The sequence below is a fragment of the Chanos chanos genome, chromosome 16 (assembly GCF_902362185.1).
Source record: "Chanos chanos chromosome 16, fChaCha1.1, whole genome shotgun sequence".
In the NCBI taxonomy this organism is placed as follows: Eukaryota; Metazoa; Chordata; class Actinopteri; order Gonorynchiformes; family Chanidae; genus Chanos; species Chanos chanos.
Genome location: NC_044510.1, coordinates 13,415,328 through 13,439,044, shown reverse-complemented (window position 1 = coordinate 13,439,044; position 23,717 = coordinate 13,415,328). Strand labels below are relative to the sequence as shown.

At 42.3% G+C, this 23,717-nt stretch overlaps 2 protein-coding genes across 3 annotated transcripts in view; both read right to left on the bottom strand.

Moving 5' to 3' along the window:
* Positions 1 to 8,081, bottom strand: part of dbn1 (drebrin 1) — a 59,366-nt gene extending 51,285 nt beyond the window's left edge. For both annotated transcript variants that reach the window (XM_030793211.1, XM_030793212.1), the window contains exon 1: positions 7,929 to 8,081. In XM_030793211.1, coding sequence (XP_030649071.1) covers positions 7,929 to 8,011 — 83 coding nt within the window. In that variant the 5' untranslated portion in view covers positions 8,012 to 8,081. The remainder of the gene's footprint in view (positions 1 to 7,928) is intronic.
* Positions 8,082 to 13,610: 5,529 nt separating this feature from the next.
* Positions 13,611 to 23,716, bottom strand: LOC115829600 (AT-rich interactive domain-containing protein 5B). The gene is made up of 10 exons (XM_030793747.1): positions 23,684 to 23,716; positions 20,887 to 21,147; positions 19,133 to 19,307; positions 18,243 to 18,479; positions 17,701 to 17,813; positions 16,821 to 16,968; positions 16,200 to 16,252; positions 15,974 to 16,071; positions 15,726 to 15,873; positions 13,611 to 15,318 (listed from the first exon to the last, which is right to left on the bottom strand). Exons 1-10 carry the CDS (start codon positions 23,702 to 23,704, stop codon positions 13,933 to 13,935), a joined length of 2,640 nt encoding a protein of 879 aa, XP_030649607.1. The 5' UTR covers positions 23,705 to 23,716; the 3' UTR covers positions 13,611 to 13,932.
* Position 23,717: the final 1 nt, after the last annotated feature.

Here is a 23,717-nt window from a genome sequence, read left to right as displayed (position 1 = left end):
CCACCCCCCGCAATCTCTGCAAGAACGCAGGTGATGGTGTTTCCTGTTGTACAGTTTCTTCTTTCCAACATATGGAGCAGAGGCAAAGAGGGACCAAAGATTTTGTCAAAATGCCATGGAAACCGCTCTGCGATTCTTAAAGGTCAAAATGACCTTCTCTCCACCATCCGTATCTTAAATGGGCTAAATTCTCTCGGCTATCGTACTTTAGTCGTTATTGTATCTCAAACTAACCGCTTTCAGAACCGTCGCTGGCGCAGACAAAACTTATTCGGCTGACATGGTAAATCCAGTGAGATTGCAATTTAATGTCAAAAAAAAAAACAAAAAAAACAGCATTTGCTAATATTCTACTATCAGATTTAGAGTTCTCAGATCTGGCCCCTCAGGTCCAGAGTCCTCCTGCTTTCTGATCTGACCACATGGTCAGACTGAAGCGGGTATGTAAATTCCTCAGCCAATCAGAGACATTTAGTGGTCGGTAGAACTGTCCAAAGGGGCGTTTGGACTGCACGTCCTGAGCTGTGAATGTCTAAGAAAGGCCCGGAAAGTCCTGAAAGTCACGTGCTTATAACCAGACTAAGGCTTTGCCAGCACAGAACAGCAAAGTGTGCCAAACACTAAAAGCAGGGACAACGATCCAGCGTCTGTGGCACAGAGCTACTGACCAAAACAGTTCAGCTTGAACAAAGGAACCGATTGAAGCTGGGATTTGGTGAAGAAACCTTAAGCTGTAAAGTCAATTCCCCAGATCATGAGAAAGCAGCTCCTCGCTCTGAATTAGAGGCAGGAGAAAATGGGAGCTTTTCTGAGATGGAGGATGCCCACATCCACCACCTGGGGGGGGGGGGGGGGGGGCGGATGCTAGCAACGTTATTTCAGCGAGCGTTTCCTCACAGGAAGCTCTGCTAGGGCCTGAGCACAGCGGGAAAGACCTAAACCCCTGCATGGATCTCCGAACTCACAAAACGCTCTGACCTGAGACAAATCCGCCCTTTAAAAGATCTGAGCTGTCTCTTCTCCCGACATCTCCTCACCACCTCAACTTCCATTTTTATAACACTTGTGTCAATTTTTGCTCGTCTTTCTCAACGAAAGCCTCATGGTTGCTAAAAAGTACCTGATACATGATAACTGAGTTAAGCACTGTAATTGGGCATCGATTTGAAGATGTTAGTTACCTCATTACTTCAAGACTTCTGAAAAACAAATCAGTGTCGGATATTTCCCACCTTTTCCCGGCTGCTCACTCTTTTTTTTTCCCCTTTTTCTTTTTTTTTCCTCCTCTCCCCTCGATGGGATTGTTAGCTGAGTTGTTAGCATGCTGACAAATTAGCATATTCCCATGGTTTGGTTGGCTTACACACCTGCATGTTTCTTTCTGCCCATATGTCACCAAGCGGCTTTCAAGCATCGGTGTGTAGCATTTTCACAACCGTGCCCCGAGCACTGTGGGAGAACTGATATTTTCAGATGTGCAAAAACCACACCATCCTGGGTAATTTCTCAAATTTGTTTGTCATCAGATTCTTATGCAGGTTACAGCTGTATTTAAAGAGGACGCTGGAAGATGCTTGTGACTTCCATCATTTGGGAGAGACCATTTATGCACGTGAGGGATGGGTGATCTGCTTGGGAAAAAGTCTTTCAAAAGTCTTTTAAAAACACTAACCAAAAAAAACATGATGCTTCCAGATATAAAAAAAAAAAAGGTTTCAAGGGAGAGAAGAAATACATTATTACAATTTCCCTCTGACATCACAATTATCCAAATAATTAAGCATGACAGACTCTTTCAGAGTGGAAAATTTTATTTTTTTTGTTCTTATTCTACCTCCCCCCCCCCCCCCCCCTTTCAGTTACTTGGTTCGCTTTTTGACTTGTTTTTGAGAGTATCCAACAATCACCAATCAGAGCAGAAACCAACGCTCACAGGCTGCTAACAGACCGCTAGCGCTAATTTGCCTCGTGCCAGAACAAACATGCAACGTGTCAACAGAGTTATGCTAACCATCCTTTGTAGGGTTGGGCATCTGACGCAGATGTACTGTTAAGTGCTGACAGTACATATTTGCTCATCAACACTTTGACTTTTTTTTTTTTTTTTTTAACAACGTCAATGGCAGAGGGTGCTGAAATATTAACACAACACATTAACAGAAAGACATCACTGCCCAACTTATTTTTCATCTAAGCATCCAAGACCCGAATACCACAAAATTGAAGGCGAAAGCGAGGAAAGCCGCCCTGCACAGAGCATTGAGCTCATGCAAAATAAAACTAATTAAAATTGTGCTCCAATTAGCAAATGTCAGATTGCACACTCATGGGTAAGCTTGAAGTCATAAATTATCACCAAAAGAGAGAGAGACAGACAGACAAAGTGAGAGAAAGAGAGAGAGAGAGAGAAAGACAGACAAAGTGAGAGAGAGAGAGACAGGGAGAGCGAGAGAGAAAGACATGAAGCTAGGATATTAAATATTTGAGGCAAAATTCCATTTATACATCAGTCTATAGCCTTTTGAAAAGGCTCTTCGACACTGACAAAAACATTTTCTGACGCGTTTAATTTAAGCCGGCAGTATTCATCTATTCAGCGAAGTCCTTGAGCGCTACGTTTCCTGCGTGGCGCCACTCCAGCCTTCCACCACAATGAATTAATAGATTCACCCTCCAAAGCTAAAGCTATGAGCTAATTAGTCAGATCAGGTGTCGTAAACATTGGCTGCGACTTAGAGGCTACGTGGCCCTCCAGGTCTGGAATGAACGCCTGTCATATGAGCAAAAAAGAAAAGAAAAAAAAGAAAACTCGAATGAAAACTAGGCAGGAATTGAGTATATTCAGAGAGGCAATCCCTCAGTTACAGGCTCTTCAAAAGGATTCAGGAGACTGTTACAGCTTTGGACCTAACAAGGAGGAGGACCTGATTCCAGTACAGTAAAAACATAGGGTTGAGAGCCAGGCAAAGAACTGCCTTGGACGACAATGGACCCCGTTCAAAGCCAGGGCAAAACACAGGGCTCTAGCAAAGGCATTAGCCAGCTGGGTCATGTGATCTGGTCTGTTCTAACAGATACTTTTGAGAAGCAGGAGGGCATCAGGCCAAGGAATCATTTTGCTCCATAATACACTGTCTGTGTCTCTGCAGCAAGATGGATAACTCAAACACACCCTTGGCCACTTTCTTCAATTACCCAACTTTAGGCTTTGCATTTCGTCTAAAGGGTTTCAGTACTGTACTTGTTGGAGAACTTAATGACATTTTTCCCAGTCCTTACCAGCAAACTGTCTGGACAAATTTGAGTCATGCTTCCAAATTTTATAAGCTTGAATGCTCCAGGAGACGGCAACATGACATTTATTGCCTAATGCTTCGCAAACCCACTCCAAAGCTCAGTCATGAAAAACCATTCAGGGCTGAGTACCATTAAAATTTAGTGAGTCAATGCAAGTCCAATCCTTCAGACTTCAGGCCTTTGGTATTTCAAAGGCTGTAAACGGTGAGACGAGAACTCGGTAAACGCTTTCGTTTTCCCCTCATTCTGCTGCGCCATGTGACCTGAATGTTCTGAACCCTTGGTCAGCTGGTTTCCCAAACATCACTTGGCAGCCCAACGCCAACAGGAGAAACGCTTCCTGGACACATTCTCTCTCTCTCTCTCTTTCTCTCTATTCAGACTGCAATTTCTCCAACTTTCTTTGTGTGCCATTTGGAAGACTTGAGAGCGCGCTAAAAGAGTTACTCCGCTATCCAACTCTGTTCTCCCGGCAGAAAGGATCTGTTCTTCCACAGGAAGAAATAGTTGTAAAGGGGCCAAAGTAACAGTCGCTTGCAGGAGATACAAGTTTCCAGAGCCACGGTTTGACATCGAGACACAAAAGCTCGTTCGTGGCATCATTTGAGAGGGGAAAACTCAATTCAAATGACTCAGCTCTGGTGCAATTAACTGCAAAAAAAAAAAAAAGAAAAAGAAAAAAAAAGAGAGAGACTTCACTCATTTTTCCATTTTAATCTCATTTCAAGATGCCATGTGTGAGGACTTCAAAGAGACCATGCTTCGACGCACAATGCTAAGCCTGTTATGGCTGAAAAACATTTCCATTGAATTTCATGCGAAACCGTTTGATGGGAGACATAAAGTATAGCAGCAGCAAAACATTTCAACAGCCCCCCCCCCCCACCCCAAAAAAAGGACTTTGTCTGAACCTCATCAGCTCACACTTTTTATTTAGCATTCAATACCTCGTATTTCAAAACCGGTAAACAGTCAGCTTCCGATAATTAAAAGTGTGTTGAGTTTGGACTGATCAACGCGCTAACGGAGAATGTGAGGCCCGTGATGAAAGTTCCTCTCCTTTGTTTTCCACAGAAATGCTATACAAGACGTCCCATGCTGAATCCCCCCCCCCCCCCCCCCCCCCCCATCAAAGTCCATAAGCCTCCAATAACCCTTTGGTGAAAAGAACCTCTATGTTCACTGTGAACATGTGGGATCGATATGAGATTTGGTTTTCCACTCAATTATTCAGAGCAAACACCCAATAGCAATGCAAAGCTTGGAGTCTCTCGCATATCTGGGTGTCCTTTACAAGGTCGTAACCCCATAAGCACTCCACTGGTCAGACACGAAGTAGAAGAAACCCCCCCCCACCCCCGCCTATCACATCTGAGCAAATTCAACATTAGTCTTCACACCATTACTGGGTCAAAGCAGAGCACTGTGAATGTCCCAGTGGCCTACATGTTGAAATGTAGTGTTTGCATAGGCCCATGCAGTAAAACAGAGTGCAATATTCTATAGTGATGTGTCACACACACACACTCACACACACACACACACACACACTGGTAAGAGGAGGGTATCGTTTGAGGATATCATTAGACACAATACACTACATATGTGAATACTATCTGCCTATAATCTTTGTCCACACACAAAAATGAGTTGAAACTTTCATATGTACATTTTGTCATTTCAGTGATGGGATCCGCTCGAATGCATTCACATTTTTCCATTGATATCCTATCTAGTCTGCTTTTTTTTTTTAGTCACAATTCGTCAATTTTCTCATCAGATTTAGTCGATAAAAAGAATGTTCTAGAGGAAGAGGGTTATCTGATTTTGGAAGGAAATTCCTTTGAGACACCTTGAGATGCATCTGCTTCAGCGATATATGAAACCAGTCATGACCTTGAGGTCCTGACAAAAGGGGTCTCACACCAACAACGCAGTAACCGACACCAGACAACCACCACCAACAAAGGAATCGTCCATAAAGATGTCATCGAAATATTTGGTGATCTCACCGGCTGAAAATCTACAGCATTCACCAGAATCCATCCCCACTCCACCCCACACCGCTGCGACCTTCATAACTTGTGATTCACAGCAGAGTTGATAAAAGTCTGGCTGGTGCTTAGACACACAATCAGGATCATTAGGGGAACATGACAGGTAATTGATCTTAGAGAGGAACGGAGATTGCATAATAACACTAAATCTCCCCAGCCCGTGATGAATCAGCAGTTCCTCTCCACGGAACATTCTTCTTCTTCTTCTACTTAGGGTTCGTTTGATATTCAGTAACTCTCATGATATTCCCATTGTGCATTAGCATCTAGTCTTCCCAACTTTGGGAGGGACTTCAAAGGCCTTTCAGGTCCTTGGGCATGATGGCAATTATCTGCCCAAATCCATTCTGAACGACTTTGGAAAATCCTCTTGCTTCAACGACCAGATGAACACAGCATAGATTCCTTTGTCATCTTCAGAGGTTTTATTTTAGAACCTGCTTCTGTGGAGACAGTGGTGTGTGCGTGTGTGTGTGTGTGTGTGTGTGTGTGTGTGTGTGTGTGTACACTGGTGGGGGGGTGGGGTGTCCACCAGCTTTTTGAAAACCATCCTAAGTTTTAGAGGGTAGTTTGCCAAGTGATGTTGGCCTATGGCATTTGGGTCCTGCCTTTTCCTGTACCATAGACTCACTTTAGGTTTATTGACCACAGAGATTTAATGGCTAGTCTGTGTGTGTGTGTGTGTGTGTGTGTGTGTGTGTGTGTGTGTGTGCCTGTGTCTATGCGTGTACTATAGTGATGAACAAGATGTACAGTAGGCCAATGGAAGAACAGAGTAATCCTGAGCCAGGATCATGTAGTTTTGAGATGGAATTTAAATGGAGACCAGAGGACAACTGTTGTTTAGAGGGTCAACCATGGCTGACAGCCATGGCTTTGTTCATCTCAGTTCAAGTGTGAGTAATGAGGGCAGACTAGAGTGTTTTGCATTATCAGCTGATTCACCCCCATTATCAGATAAACAAGTGGCGAGGGATCACAAAACAAATGAAGGTAATATTAACCTTTTCAATTATTAGGATCGTCTCTCGCGGTAAAAACGGAGAGGCGGGGAAAATTAAGGCGAACATTTAATGATGTACTAGGCTGTTATGTGAATCTGGTGGAGTGGTTTACATTAAGGAAATTTCTGGGAATTCCTTTGCCTGAGTACCGTGGTAAACCTGACATACAGTTATCAAGATGATCCCTGCTGTTGAAAACGAATTAAGAATGGCGAGACTTACATTCAGATGTCTGAGACTTTCTCGTTACAGCTCGTAATTTCTGTAAACATGAGGTAAAGTACAGTACCAAGGACACCAGAGACCTCCCGTAATGGATACATACATTCAAGATACTACTTTAACTCCTGACATGCAAATGACTCGTGAAATGAATTTTGCGGGTGAGGCGCACCTATACAAATAAGTTCGATATTATCGAAAGTTGTGTGGACTGCATGTTTAATACTGTTTCACGCGATCAGCCCAAACCTGCTCTAATCTTTAAGAAGAAAGAAAATCACTGGACGTTCCCAAACAGCATGTTTCAGGACAGCTACGTCACCGCGCTGGTTATGTTAACTAAAAAAAATGCCCTGCTTGATCTTATACAACCGGACCGGCGCACTGATTTACAGATACTCCCACAGGCTGTTTCTGAAATTGCGTTACCACACAAAAGAGCGACGCAACGCCGCCGCACTGCCATCAAATTGGGATTCACTGTGTGGTGGTGGGGGTGTACGGTAGCCTTATGCCCCTGAGTACCACGTACTGTATTTACACTATCGGTTGGGTTTCTTTTCAAGTGAAGGTTGCAGCGACCCCATTTACGTCAGGCGCAATATGTTATGGATACATTTTACCGTTAAAAGAAGGACGAATGAGATTTAATGGAATTAGAAGGGGAGACGGACCTAAAGCTCATGCCTCGCCCACTCACACCCTCACTGGGATGCTACGCCGCTATAAATAGATAAATGAATAAATAAATTACGTCAAAAAAAGACATATTAACCTGAAAAAAATCTTTTTATATCACCCTAAAAGCTGCTTTCAGTTAATCAATGACGATCGTTAAACTCCAGGCTCCCTCTCACTGAGCAAACAGCAGAGTACCTCCTCTTGGTCAACATTTGTCCAGAACTCTGGGTTACAATGAAAAACCGCACCTCTAACAAAACCGTCACATCGTTGAGTGCTGTGATCTCGCTATGAAATTACACGATCAGACCACACAGAGTACACTCGCGGATCTGTGTAAAATCACAAATGTCTATTGAGTTTGTGACATTTTTAAACTCGTAAACTCCACACTCAGAAAAAAAAGCAATTTTCCTCTTTTACGTCCAATTGCATTTCCTGGTTTAACAGCAACAAAAAAATAAGACAAAAACAAGGAGGATTCTCCGGACCCGTATTTTAGGGGACGGGATGCAGCATCCGCCGTAGGCGCGTGCTCGTAGTCACTCTGCATCCATCCGCACGCATACTTACAATATTGCCCGGTCGTTTCGTAGTTTTACGCCACAGTAAAAGCGCTCTAAAAAATTCGCGAGATGTTGTAAGAAACAATGCCAAACTGGCTTACCAGTCGGTGGACGTAGCCTCGTCGATAACGTCTTGATAGGCTGTGAGCAGGGCCAGTCTGTTCTTACTCAGATTCACAGCCATGTTGCCTCCTCTGCAATCATCCACCCCAGAGTGAGACAGTGGTGGATAGAGCCGAGAGAGTCTCTGCGAGGTGGGAGGGAGGGAGGGAGAGCGGCAGAGAGAGAGAGAGATTGCGCTTGGAACAAAGAAACGGTGCTGGTCTCTTTCTCAGCCCTGCTTTGGCAAGCGGCAGCGAGGTCCTAGCGCCTGAGTTAAAGCGCTTCAGCATCGTCAGCACAAAAAAACGTGGGATGACAATCGGAGGACATCTCGAGACTCAGAATCCCAGCAATTTAGAATGGACATTTTTTGTTTCGAGTGCGCAATTAAATTGTGATTTCTTGTATTAAAACGGGCACGAATATCGCGAACATTACCATAGTCTGTGGCATAGGATACAGGAGACTGGGCACAGATGTGGTTTTATGGTTAAAAGTTAAGTCACACTTTTTTAAGCCAGGAGCTACTATACTGTGCTGTTCTCGTCTCATCCAGCTCGATTCGTAATTTTTCAAATGAGGGAGTACGTTTGACGGTTGTTTCTGGCAAGGATGTAGCCAGACTCCCTTGAGATGTTTTTGTTGTCTGAGTGAAAGAGAAAAGTGCATTCGCGCAACACTATGGCCGTCTACACGTCTGCGGTTCTCTTAGAAGGAAAAAACCCTGGCAGAATGACAGACAGCGTATGGCCGTTTCAGCGGACATGTCAACTTTGGTGACGTGTTCATCGTTTGTGTGTGTGTGTGTGTGTGTGTGTGTGTGTGTACATCAAATCTTCTTCTTCTTCTTTTTCTTCTCATTGAATCTAGTGTCATTCACATAGCAGGTAAATGAACTGCATTCAGACCTCTGAGGGTTTCCCTCTGTCTGCTGTTGTAAACCTTGGGGTGTAATATAATTAGTGTTGCGTCTGCATTCATGGGCTAATGGTTGGTGGCCATTGCTAAAAATATTATGGCTCTATCTCATTGGTTGTCACAACATAAAAAATGTCCCTTCTTACAGAACTTCGCTGGATTTATTTGGACTGCACGCTCTGAGATTGTACCGGGCTTTCTAGTACAACCATTCACAGTCACAGTAGTTGTCTAGGGAGACTGTCTTACCCTACAAAGCCTGTTTTTTCCACCCTTCATCCAGCTTAAAGCGGACTGCCATAGTATGAGGACAGGGCTGGTCCGGGACCTGTGCTTAAGTGTGACTTTTTGGTTAAACAGAGCTGAAGGACCTCAAGGATCTGATCCCAAATCCTAGACAAGGCTCAGAGCCAACGGCAGTCAGTCAGTGTAAGTCACTATATAGCTGTGATACTGAAACCTAAAGAAACTATATGTTTCTCTCTCTCTCCACACACACACACACACACACACACACACACACACATTCACAAGTTATCACACTCACTCATTCATTCACTAATTCACTCAGTCACTCACACCCCCTTGCTCAACCGTTAACTCTCTCACTCATTCACTCACTCACTAACTTTCTATCTCTCACTCACTCACTCACTCACTCACTCACTCACTCACTCACTCACTCACTCACTCTCTGTCTATCTCACTCATTCATTCATTCACTCACTCATTCACTCACTCACTCATTCATTCATTCATTCATTCATTCATTCACTCATTCACTCATTCACTCACTCAAGCTTGAACTCATCAGGTCCCATCCTCTCAAAAATAGCCCGAGATTCACGTCAGTGACCCACTATCTGACGTTAAAGTATGCATGCATGCGCTTGCACACACATTCACACACACACACACACACACATCTCCTTGCTTTCTGTCTCCTCCAATAAGGCTCTCCCTTTGGCCCGGAGCCGGTCGTGGCCCCTCCCCTCTCCTCTCTGCTGTCCATTAAAGTGGGTTAACCTTAATTAATTCTCTTCACTCTGCCAGTGCCTGGTCTCTCTCTCTCTCTCTCTCTCTCTCTCTCTCTCTCTCTCTCTCACTCACTCCCCCTCTCTGCAGCCTGCAAAGGTACCAATTATCTTCAGCAGGGAAGGGGTAGGATTCTGAGGGAAGACATCTGTCCAACAGAACCACAACCGAGCACCGAAGGCAGAGACTGTCCATCAACAGGCAGAGAGCGGGTGTGTGTGTGGCCAAGTAGGCCCTCGTTCACGTTAATTAGATTTGTAACGACTGTAATACCCATAAGGACGCAAGTAATGATGATGAATAATGGAGAACAGGGTAAAATAAAACAGACAGAGCCTTAATGACGTGAGGTTAGAACTACGACACAGAATACAACTGATACAGCTGGGCACATGTTGAGCATACTGTAGAGACCCTCTATTGGTAAATATTTTAACTAAACATTAAATCAGTTAAAACCTTTTTTTTATGGATGGGAGGATCACAACAAAGTGTCCCTAGTGTTGTGGTAAAGATACAGAAAATATATATAAATATATATATATATATATGTATATAATACTTGAAATATGATCAAAGTTATTATGTTTTGATAAATGCAGCTGATCCAGGCAATATTCTGACCAGTGCGCAAGTATTTGAATTTAGGAACATGAACAGGGCTTAAATTCTCTCCAAAAATTAATATTTGGATCTACAATTCTGTGGACCCCAAACTGTTTCATCTCCAAGTTCCCTCAACACACACACACACACACACACACTCCCCCCTGGGATGTCAGGCCAAACAAACAGATGGTTGATAGAAAGAAAGTGTGAAAGGTCACTGGATTATTAAGTAATGACTTTCAGCAGAAAGTTAAAAAAAAAAACAAAAAAAAACTTAAAAACACCATACGACAATAGCACCCAGGACGTTACCCAGCGAAGCAGAAATTTTTCAGTTAACCAAATAACTCGAGGCAAAAATCAAAACCGTGCAATGGCAGAACAGCGTGGGAGCGTTCCTATTGGCCGGGTGTGTGTTTTAGCTCGAGTCATCTGGCTAAATGAGCAATTCCTGCTTCGCAAAATTCTCAACAGGTCAACATTGTTTACTCCTGAAACATGAAACAAAAAAAATTGAGGAAGCAGAGAGAGAGAGACAACAGAACCACAACAGATCCATTGTCTCACTTCTTCATTCCGTTCCTCTGCTCTGTAAATAACTATGAAACTTTGAATACACACACACACACACATATATATATATTTGTGTTCCCTTAACAACATTCAGAGTTGGACTAGCTACATAAAATGGGTTGAAAAAAAAAAAAAAAAGAGTCCTTTTTTTCCCCCTTTCATTCTTGCTTCACGGTGAGAGCTCAAGCCACATATCAAATACTTGAAAGCAAGACTCACGGCAAGAATTTTAAGTTGAAATGCAGAGAGACTGACCAGTGGAAAAAAAAGCTGACCGTATGGAATTTCAAACAAAAAGATCCCTAACCGAGTTTGAACATTTCAACAGAATCCAGGGCGAGATCACAAATCAAGACGCAGGAACATATCCTGTGTGTGTGTGTGCGCGTGCGCGTGCGAGTGTGTGAATGTGTGTGTGTATGTGTGTGTGTGTTGGGGGGGGTTATATTTGGCCCTCCTGGCAGTGTGTATTTGAACAGCGTGGTACAGTGTAGCTTTCGTGTTAGAGAACCATTGGAATGTGTTCATTTCCTTCTCAGCGTCAGAGTTTAGACTGCAGGTCACCTCTACAGTGATGTGAACTCAGGTGTTGTTAGAACACATTCAGAAGGGGGCTGACATGAAGGACTGTGGCTATGAAAGAATACGTTTAATTTTTTTTTTTTTTTTAAAGACAATCTCCTGTCTATTCGCTGTGTTTCTTTTGCTGCATTGATATCAGACAAAAATGACAGACAGAATACTCTGGGTTAAGTTCATGCATACCCCTGTTAGTTACAGAGTAACGTTGAACAGATAGCGTTGAGCCAATGGCTTCAATTTGACATGACTAATCATGCATTTTTTTTCCCGAAATGAGTCAGAACTGAGGAGCTCAATTGCCGCTGTGTTGCTTAGCTTTAGTTAATTATCTACTCTGAGATTAATCTACAGCTGGTGGTCTTTTTGAGGAAGTTTTGAGAAAGTTACTCTGTCTCTGCTATGTAGAATATAAGGAATATTTCTTGCGCAATGAAAACCTATAATGCCATTGAAAAGTACATTACTTTTAACCAAACCGTAAATTCGTTTTACCCAGACTTCTATGTGGTAACTTTCTGTAGTTTTATTCACAACAGTGACGTTTTCATCCTATGAATGCCATCTTGCTTTTATGGTAAGACCTTTCACAGGTCTTACGCATTTAGTTTAGTCGCCCAGAGACTATCGGACATGTTCGACAACGTAACAAAACACAAAACGCGTATACAATATCTCCCCCTTGCGGTAAAAGACTCTCAGTGTCAAACAGTCGATCTCGCGAGAAGTAAAGTTACTGCGCTCGATAGCAATGCCTTGTTTGTACATACGACACCGAGGCAAATAAAAACCTTTTATTATAAATATTCAGTGTTAATACACATTGTATGGCAGCAAGTCAAAGAGTCCACATGAGCATGCTAGAGGAACAAATAATGAAACCCGTTCAATAACGATGAAACTTGTCAACACAAAGTGAAGAAAAATGAAACGACCTGTTTACCACGTGGCAGGTATTCAAGTAAGGAAAAAAACACACGAATGAAACATTTTATACAGCAGGCTAATAGGTTAATGCAAAACTCACAATATAGTGTTTCCTTGTTTACAAGATCATCTGACATAATTGTAAACCTGTGTCGCGTTTCTTAGACAGAAAAAGGGTAAAAAAAAAAAAAAAAATCCTAATATTTCAATGTTTGCTCTCCTCATGTATGATCTGATCGTTGACATGAATCGTTTTACCCAAGCACTTAATGGTTACACAGTACATGGAAGCTACTTAAATAAAACGCTTAAATATCTACATTATACAGTTAACTTGCGGCAATGTTTAATGCTGACGACCTAATAAGAACAATGAGCATCGATGAAATGAAAGCATTGCACAATCGTTAAAAAAAAAAAAAAATTTCCCCAGCAACAAAACCTCAGTTTTTTTTTTTTGTTGTTTTTTGTAAGCCAAACACAGCAGTCATCTGCCATGGTTCACTTAGTACGGTTTTAAAAAAGTGAAATCAATCGAAGGACAGCATTTGTCCAATATAAACCCAACTTCAACAGTTTTGGCTCTAAAGGAATTGAACACCCCGTGCACAAGAAGGTCCAAACATTTTTAAAAAACCCAAAAAATAACAGCAATTATCATAAGGAATTAATTTAAAAAAAAAAAAGGAGAAGGCACAAGAAAACTTATACTGTCAATTCATCAGCACAGTTGGCATATATTATCAGAGTCCAGAGGGTTAAAGTTACTGCTACTTGGCACAAAAGCCGATGGTTCTGAGAATGGTTGAGGGAGACAAAAGTACAGTAGCTGTGCAGACTCACCAACAACGACCTACAATTACAATACACAAATAATGTTAAAATGCACATAAGCACATTACAAACAAATTAACAATACATAAACTCTTAAATATATTGTTCGAAACTAATGCACTTATGACAACTGTAAATGATCAAAAACAAGAAAAAAAAAAAAAAGTCAGCATACTAAAAACTATACTTTGTAAAGGACACCAGCAACAAAACGTTTTCAGTGAGAAAACCGAAATGTCCGTTTATTTGGCTGACCAAATGATCAAATGATTGTTTGACTTACTAATACCACACGTCTTGAAGAACTCAAGCTGCACAAATGTATGCAGTCTGAGGGAACACTTTTAAAGGTTAGTGTCAAGTCAAGGACTGGCAGTGTTTTCAAAACACACATATTTAACAGATTACTGAGCACTGGCATCTCTCTCTCTCTTTGATCAACATACACTTGCAGAACTGGCAGTGAAGAGGAATGGAGTGATTGTACTCTTGCTGAAAAAAAGTAAGTGAACATTCTAGGTTTTCCCACTAGCAGCTTTGAGATGGCTGGGACAGAAGGGAGCTCGGAAGTTCTTTGAGTGAAGGCACCACGTCGGATTTGGGTTTGACATCATCAAAGGCCACCGGCTGGTCGGTGACATCGCTGCTAGGGGATGGTTCTGATATCTGACTGACCTGTGGTCGTTCTGGCTCTGTCCTGCACGGAGAGGCATCTTCTGGTTTCAACATAACGGCATTTGCATCAGAATTTTCAACATCTTGTTTCGGCACATGAGGAGCATGAGCTACAGGGAGGCCATGTGAAGCACCATGGATGCTACTAGTTTGACTGTCTGATGAGGGAATTAGATTGCTTCTAGGAAAAATGGTCAGACCTTGTTCGGTCTGGTCCGGTAGGAAAGCCCTGGCCCGGCAGGGTGAGCTCAAGTCAGCCGGCTGGTCCTGGGTCGCCGGAAACCCATACAGACATCCATTCCGTTTCTGAGGGAGACTGAGGTCCTCAGGCTCCAGCTTCAACCTCTTAGCCCTTACTGAAGCCGTGTCTCCATGTGGCTGATAAGGCAAAGCTTCCCTGAGCTTTGTGTCATCAGCCGGCCTCTTGACCGTGGCCCGTTTGCTAAGGTTGAGAGGGACGGCTTGTTCAGGAGGCACGGGCAAAGGTAGGCCGTCCGGTGGGCAAGTTTTGCCAATATCCTGTGCCAAAACTTCGGACAGTCGCTTGGTAAAGGAGCTCATATGCGTCGAACCCAAGCGTGTGCGCATCAGCTGTCGCACCTGCAGGCTGCAGTCAATATCCAATGGGAGGATCCGTAGTGGTGGTAGGGGAGGCCTGGAGGTCTGACATAGCTGGGTTGAATCCTCTGCCCTGCATCCCATGCACTGATGCTTGAAACTCTCAGGAGTCTCGGGGCTGTAAGTCTTGGGTTGGCTGAACAGGAGTGTCTGGAGGAAGGTGGCCGGGTCTTGCGGCGTTATCCCAGGACTTTCCACCACTCCACTGAGGCCCAGTCGTGTTCTGAACAGATCCAGGGGACACAGGCCTTTGGTGGGACTGAAGCCACCCAGAGAGCCCCCTGCTTGGTTCTGGGAGGGCGGGACCATCAGGGATGGAGTTTGAGCCTCCACCTGCTCTGTTTGACGGCCTTGTTCCTGTTGTGGTGGATGGGGGATAGGTGGAGAAGATACAGAGGACAGGCCTGAGGTTAGAGGAATATTGTTATGTTTCAGTTCCTGGAAGACAGTTGATGGGTGAGGAGTCGAGGGTTCAGAATGTGATTTCTCTACTTGGTTGAAGTCACGTTTAGCCCGTAGGGAAGGTGGTCTTCCCACACTGGCTTTGGCCAGGAGCTTAGCATTCCGTTTGCCAGGGGGTCTTCCCCTCTTGCGCACCACTACAACATCTGATGTTGTTGCCTATCAAGGGGGAGAGAAAGAAAGAGATTGAAACATTATAAAAAGACATTCCTCTACTAAGTCTTGCCTGAAGGCAGCCACGATCTCTTTGGTAAATTTAGGATTACTACCACATCTCCTCAATTACTTGTTTACAGATAGGAGTAGGCTGAACAGATATAGTCTGAACAAAGTACAGAATAAGACTGCAGCTATATTGCTTATACCAGTCGACCTCTTTCCACAAGCCCACAGTTTATTTCTTCAAGCCAACCCTCGGGATTCCCCCCCCGCCGCCTTGCACATTATCATTTTAGCACATTTCTCAGAATACTGATCAGTTCTTGCCTTTCATAATCCTAATACATACAATTATATGGCAAGAGAAGAGCTGATCCCTGGGATTCTCGGCCTGCGTAAAGACTTACTTGTTCCGTGACTTTACTATTCTTCACAGCGCTCTCTTCTCCTTTACCCCTTCCAGGCTTTCGGACAATCGTATTCCCGGTGGAAGCTTTGGGCTTGGTGAGCTCTGGGCTTCCTCCTTTCAGGTGCTGCTCATAAGGCAACATAAGCCTGCAAGACGTCAACCAGAACCAAACAGCTCTTGAGTAACCGCAAGTTAAGTAACGCAGCATTGTCAACTGGTTTAACATAATTGGACGGCGTCACTCACTTTTCGTAATGCCTTCTTGTGCAGGTGGCAGCGCTGGTACTGCCTGGGTTGCCTCCCAACTCATTGTACACAGTCTTCCAAAGCCTCTGGGATGTCACCTATGGGTAAGGGACAGGGACAATGAATGCATCTTCTCACAGTTAGAAGCTTTCATTACATCTTCATATACCGGATTTTTGTTCCGTTCAAAGCTATGCTTTGTGGAAGTTTCCATGTCTCTACTCACCCTCTCATAACCCCCGAGTCTTTTGACCACAGAATACATGAGAAACAGGTCAACTGTGGGGAGTAAACAGTAAAAAGGTCATTAACAGAGTAAATATTCATTCCAGCTGAAGGCAACAACATCATTCCAATAATTAGCTTGTGTCCTGCACACAATGGCTTAGTAAGGTGTTAGGAATGTATAACCAAAAGACCTGGCTCAAATACGTTTTTTAAATATTTGACTGACTGGGCCCTGTTCCTGTTCTCTTCAGTGATCCCTTTCCTTGTGACCTTCGCTCTCCTAACAGGACCAATGGCAGTTTAGACGAGGACTATCAAGCAGTCGTGCAGTATTGTTTCAAGATGCTAGGTCCTATTTCAATTTCAGTAGCTTCAGCAGAAAAAGACACAAGGTAAACGAACCATATAAGAGCATTGGGATAGGCACCAATCATTCAAGCACCTTACTGTTTTTTTTTTACTAAAGCATGACAACACATAGGAGATACCCTGAAGGAAAGAGCTGAAGAACCTTAATCTGTATGGGACATCGTTTTTTTTTGGGGGGGAATGAAGCTGGAAGGGACTTGCCCTTGACCCTAGTCCAGCCGTATGGGGGATGTAGCAGAAAGATACTCACTCTTTTTGAAACCCAGATTAGGCACTTTGCTAATGGGAGAACCACGGCGCTCCATGAAGGCAAAGAGCTGGTCCAGAAACAGTTGCTCCTCAGGATGGGGGAGCCATCCCCCTTCCCAGCGCATCTCCACGCTTCCCATCACATTCTCCTATGACAATAGGCGCAACGAAGTGGAATCATAACTCCATATCCCAATGGACTGAAATATTCAGTATCACAACATAAAAACTGATTTGTGGAGAATTGTCTTGCTTCCACAGAATTAAAAGGACTTCCTGTTGTTAAAATTCTCCATTCTGTAGGTTATGGTGAAATCATGTTCAAACTCATAATAAGTCAACTGCAAAATTTTATACCGACCACAAGCCTTTGGAAACTCAGTACATAATCCCATATGATAAACAAAGCAAACATTCAGAATGATGATTGCAAATATGATTTGACACTGCTTACTGAAAACCCGTTTTCGACAAATAAAAATTAATCTTAATGATGCAGCCTCCCCCCACCCCATCCCCATTCCTTCTTTCTTTTACCATCTTTTACAGGTTTCTCCAGACTACACGCTGAATGGGACAGTTAAGCGACATGACTCATTTAATTCTACTGGCGAGTACAAATTTGCCCGACTGACAAAAACCACGTCGACGCAGTGGGAGGGGTAACCCTGACCAGCGTGTCCACGCAAACTGCATTCCCTTAAGACTCTAAGCCACAGTTGGAAACCATGTGGCGTGACCGGGTTTCCCCCAGTGAATCCGAGACATGTCTCTCTCCGAATAGAAATGTAGTGACTTTAACTGGGTAGGCCTGTAATGGAACTTCATGTCGTGATGCTCTCGGTGAGATTATAGCCACGGGTTTACGCAAAACCCAATACCTTCATTTTCTCCATCCATGACTCAGACTGGTTGAAGCTCGGCTGCTCCAGCCCTTTACTGTCTCTTCCTCTTCTTTTTCGAGGTCTCCCCTTCAGGCTGAGTGAGGAACATCCTGAATAAAATCGAGAAGCAAAATTTGTTCAAACAGAGGCTGATGAAAGCTGATTAAGTATGAATTATTGCGGGAGAGTCACAGTATTGAGATGCTACAATTAATTGCAGAGTGAGCAAGTAAATCATTTCAGTGTTAACAGTGTATAATGATGCCAGTTTACAACTTCAATAGTTCAAAAGATTCTTCTTTTGACACATTTTTTTTTGTCAGTGCTCCACCCTGTTTCACTGCCTCAAAGATTTCAAATACATTCTTTTAGGGTTAGCGGAACTAAGATCAGTCCCCTTTCAAAAAAGATATTAAAACAGTATACCTGATAACAATGTTAAAGCACGTTCCAGATAAGTCTACACAGTGGTACCAATAATTCTGAATTGGTATAACGGTGTACAGTGAGCGGTGGCGTTTTGTAGAAGGAGTGCTCACCCAGTTGTGTGAGGACACTGGCGTTGTTGTACAAAGTAGGGTGGTTGAAGGTGTCTCTGCAGTAGAGAATCCGTGTGTTCGGCTGTGCTACCTTGAGACCTCCCAAAGCCAACAGATGAGGGTCCTGCAAGCCCAGGTATCCATCCTGATCCTGGACCCGTTTTTGCAGGGAACGGAAGCGGCAGTACTGGGGGTAGCTGAGTACCCTAACCCTCTGCTGTTCTACATGGGCACCATCTGCGAGAGGGAGCGCTAGTGTTAAGTGTTTTGTTCAAATTTAAGGTGGGGTGTAATGAGTAAGGCTGAAGTCCAAAATATGCTTGTTGTGAGAGAATGTCTAGCCAATAACAATGCTTCTGCATTTCAGAACAAATGGCTCTTTTCCTGTACAGGGGCTGACTTAAAAGAAATTCCACTTATGACAGCAATAAGGAGGAAGTCCTTGAATAGTGGGGGAAAAAAACCAACTCTTTGGGGAAGATCTGCCTACTTTTTATTATCTGGTTTAACAGACCAAAGCAAAGTAAGAGGAAAGGAAAGGTTCAGACACAGTCATCTACAAGAAATGGCACTTAAATCAATCTAAATCAAACTCAATCACTAAGGGTTCAGACCAGCCAACTACGAATGCCAAGTTTAACATTAAATCAAAATCAGCTCCATTATATGCCTTAGAGTAACTAAATGCACCATTTTATACAAATGTGTACTTCAGTCAACATCACTCAGGAAAAAAAAAAAAAAAGGCCAGTTGTGAAGTGAATGCAAACACTGTGAGTTGATGGAAATGTTGTGTAAGAACGTATTCATAATCTGTTTCACTACATCTATCCAAACAAGTCCTTCATAAGACTTAACATGACATCGTCTCCCAGGCTCGTGGCGAAAACACTTACCTTCACTTTTGGTCTCCAGGGGTTCCGTACCTGTGGACAGGCCGTCGGACTTGTGTAGTCCGTTGCTCTTTTGACACCCGCCCTTCCAGTGTGGTGGTTCCGGACAAGTCCACTTCACCAGATCCTCCACTCGGACCACGATCTTCTTCGACACTGCCACGACTTCATCCTGTCACGCGCACACACACACACACACACACACACACACCACACACACAATATAATAAATAACTACTATATTCCTCATAGTTGAGTTCGACAGAATCCAATAATGCTTATCACCCTTTCAGGATCGCTTTCCACGTAGTGTTTAACAAAAGGTATAAGGTTTTATTCTGCTACCAGCCATCTATGCAGAGACAGCTGCATGTTACCAAGAACTTTCCTGCTCCTCTCTCTGTACTGTTGTAACTGGTAACAATAAACCTCACTTCCCCCAGGCGAAGACAGACTACCTTCAACATGTAAATGCTTGGGCAGCATCTGACATTTCGAACTGGCATTTTGAGTCGTCTCTTTCTTCTTTTTTTATGAAGCTACAGAGACGTTGTGAGGGTGATATGTGCTTTTAAAGTGAACTTGTCTCTGTTTTTGTAATTTTATCCTTGACAACAGACCAGTAATAAAAATGTAGAACTAGAAGCAAAGTTCACAGGGGAAACAAATCCATTTTGTAACAAAGGGGGGGGGGGGGGGGGGGGGGGGGAGAAAAAAAAAGTCTTTTAAAGTTATAATCTCTGAGGAATCTGCCAGATCGTCGAATAAATCATCAATCCTGACTCCTCAAATGTTCAAAGAATCAAAATACTCAATACATCCTCGGTCTGAAAAAGCAGTTTCCGTCTCAATTCGGTATTTCACGCACAGCGCAAAATGTCTGCTTTGACAGCATTCTGATGCATTGCCTATCGCCTGAGAGAACAATTTGAACTTCCCTTAAGTTTAAATCAACTGATTTGCCTGGATTCTTGACATGGTAGCAGTTTGACTGCACAGCATGCTAAGGAAGAAACAAACACCAGGGTGCACAAAAGCAATGCAAGATATTAAATGGTTACACACAGACGGTTGCTATGGCTTAACATGACAGCACATCTAACAGCGGGTTTCCGTTGAAAGAAGAAAAAAAAATTAACCCCTCAGTACATGTCCTATCACATGAAGTTTCACTAAATTGTAACACAAAGTACGTTCAGATAACATTCAGATTTCCTCTCTTTCTCTTTTTAACTTCTGTTTTTTTTTTTTTTTTTTTGTTTCTTTTTCTCCACTTCCTGACAAGTTGACGATGCCAAACTTCTGCATAGTTAGAAAAACCAGGGTGGCATTTTGTGGAAGGGTGGCATTTTGAAAGATAGTTTTTTTCCCTTGGGAAAGGGGGGGGGCATTCTACTTCAACGTTCTATTCATATCTAAACAAAATAGAAGAGTTATAAAATATGTCAACTGTTATTTTTACTCTCGCGATTAAAGGGGATCATTCTTATATGTTTTCACAACTGTATTAAGAAAATTATTTCATCATAATCTGCCATGATGTTCAGTTAAACGTCTTAAACTCCCTTACAGATTTTTCAAAAATTAACACCAATTCACATCAAAAAATTTTAAGCTGAAATGTAAAAACAAATCTGGATTTATAAAAAACGTAGCACTGCTTTAAAACTAGACTAACACCAAATAGTCTTCTTTTCATGCACTTATTTATTTGTATTAAAAACTTAATAAATAACTAAATATCTTATTACCTCTCCATGGTCCCCAGTCCTGCCTTTGGGAGTATCCTCAGGCAGGAAATAAAGTCTGGAACTGGCCAGCAGGTGGCGCCGAGTTTGGTCTTCCCAGAGCAGAGTTACCTCTGCGACACACACAGGTTCCTGAGGGCCACAGCGTACAAAGTAGAACTCTCCCAGCCTCCATACGCGAGGGGGGGCTCCCTGTTCGGACTTGCATCCCACCGACTTATAAAAGGCAAAAGAACCCCTCAAACAGCTGGGAGCACCTAACCACTGGGAAAGACATGAACAGAGAGTCAGCATGTGTGTGTGTGTGTGTGTGTATTTGTGAAGTCTATATAATGATTCCATCCCTGCATGCTACAGTGTACAGTGTAGTTATAGTTTTGAAAGTAAAATGTATTGTCCTTGATGGTGGAGAGCATGAAAAATACTTGGTTGTGTTCTCCATTAAGATTATATATATATATATATATATATATATATATATATATATATATATATATATATAAAAAACATAAAAGCATGTTTTATAGCAGCGGAACAAACACCAACGTAAGAACAATATGTTCCCATACCAAAAGAGACCCCCCCCCCCCCCCAAAAATCAGCTGCTAAGGCTAAGAGATAACACACATACACACATACACACACAGACTTTGCACTAACACACACATTCTATGTTCCTTTCACATGACTCAAATTATCCTTTCCACCAATAAAACACACAACACTCTTCAAATCTTCTCAGTGTTTCTGGCAAACGCTCACATTCTTCTGCTCTTATTTTACCAGCCGTTCACACATAGCAGTTTTCCTGCTCTCCACCTACACTACAGACAAGCTTACCAAGTTTTTTTGTTGTTACTGTTGTTGTTTTTTAAGACAGGAATAAATTACAGTGTGTTCTGACTGTTTTCATTAAGACCAGAGAATTCCTAAGAGGTCACTAGTTATATATCCATGTATGAAAACACATTCCATTGTAATAAGCTGCTTACAGTACACCACATAGTAATGGAGAAAAACACTGAGACTGTTATTACTATGAAGACGAAAATTTTCCATAGATTACGGTGAAAATATGATTTGTACTCGTGTACGTTACAAATTACATTCTATTTTAAAACGGGAGCATGCAACAAAAATACAGCTGAAATGGATTAAAGGTTATTATGATAAAATGGAAAAAAAAGAACTCTCGATTACGAATCAAGAGCTAATTGAAACCATTATTTAAACCACAAAAAAATTCTATCAACGTTGCCAAGTTGCTTTGGCTCATCCAACATTTATGGCATTTCCCTACTCATGACTGCTTTTTCCGTTAAGTTGTGAATACTGCCCTATATGAACGCTGTCCTGGTAGGAAACTAATAACAGTGCTCTCTACGTCCCTCACTACATATAGAAACCACCCCCTCCTCACCCCCCCGCCCACTGGTGAGGCATAGAGGGTCTCTGCGTGCACATGTTGAGCTAGTGGTGAAATCGAGGCTTCCCGAACCTTAAATAAAACCTCAAAATATCACACTATGTCTCTCATATTTCAAAATAGAGCATTTTAAATAGGAACACCCAACAAGATTAGAAGTGTTATTGAGGTTTCAGTTACACCGAAAAGACGAACGAGATCACTTGAGTAACAATTGCTTGTGACCTTGGGGCTTCCTATAGTTACAGTGGACTATACCAAATACTGTTTACGTGATATTCCGATATAATAGACTGGAAAACGTTCCCCTCTGAATTGGTCAAAAGTACAAAATGGTTGCACCCTTTCATGGTCCGATGTGGAAAAATTACAACTCTTCGTTGTGTGTTTGTGTGTGTGTTTTTTTATCCCATACATTTTCATTCAACCTAACTATATTTATACAAATGAATGAGCCAATATTAAGAATGCACGCCTACTTCCTTCAACTATAGCAGTGACGTGTTATTTGCACAAAAAAAAAAAAAAACTTATATAGGTATTATTGTCTTTAATAACATATGAAGCCATTAAGCCAACCAAAGCCCCTGACATGTCGAAAGTACTGCTCCCTTCGATATCAGTTTTATATTCATGCTGCTCAAAAGTGTGAAGCGATTTTTTTTTCTTTCGGTTCTCTCAAGGAAAAGAGATATAAAAAAAACAAGCCAAATAGTTTATCATTGTCTACTGTAAATCGACTGCTCCACCTAGCTCTTCCTTCAAAAATATTTCAAGTTTTCACTGCCACCACGTCATTAAAAATGTTGCAGTATTTCCTTCAGTATAATCAGCGAGGAGATTAACATGAGCGTCTAAATGGAAGAAAAATGCGTATTAAAGTCAACTAAAAGAAATCGCTCCGTAGCCTATTTGAGGAAGGTAATACAATTTCTGTTAAGCAAATGTGAAAATGTGGGGGTGGGGGCAAAATGAGGACCTAGGTAGCCGACACGACACACAAAGAAATTAATCATTAACAAAAGCATCGAAATATTGACATGGAATTAAATTTAGCGGCGTCGACGGCACAAATTTTGTTACTGAGTTTTCCCAAAAACGTGAACCATAATACGTTTCGAAAGGTATTTTATTTGATCTAATAAAAGTTTCGACTGACTCAGCGAAGTTGAAAATTTCTCGACTCGTTGGCTTGATAACAATCAATTCAACTTCTTAATAAATTTAGGGAGACGGCAAAACATCGTGCATATATCAAAATAACAACAATATATCGAGCGCATTTTCAAATTCATTTGAGTAATTGATTCAATCTTGAGCATCTGGGGGGCTCCGACTTATACCAAAGCGATATAAAGTTGGAATTTGTTTTACCTGTATCGTAGACTGCTCCATTGCTCCACGGCAT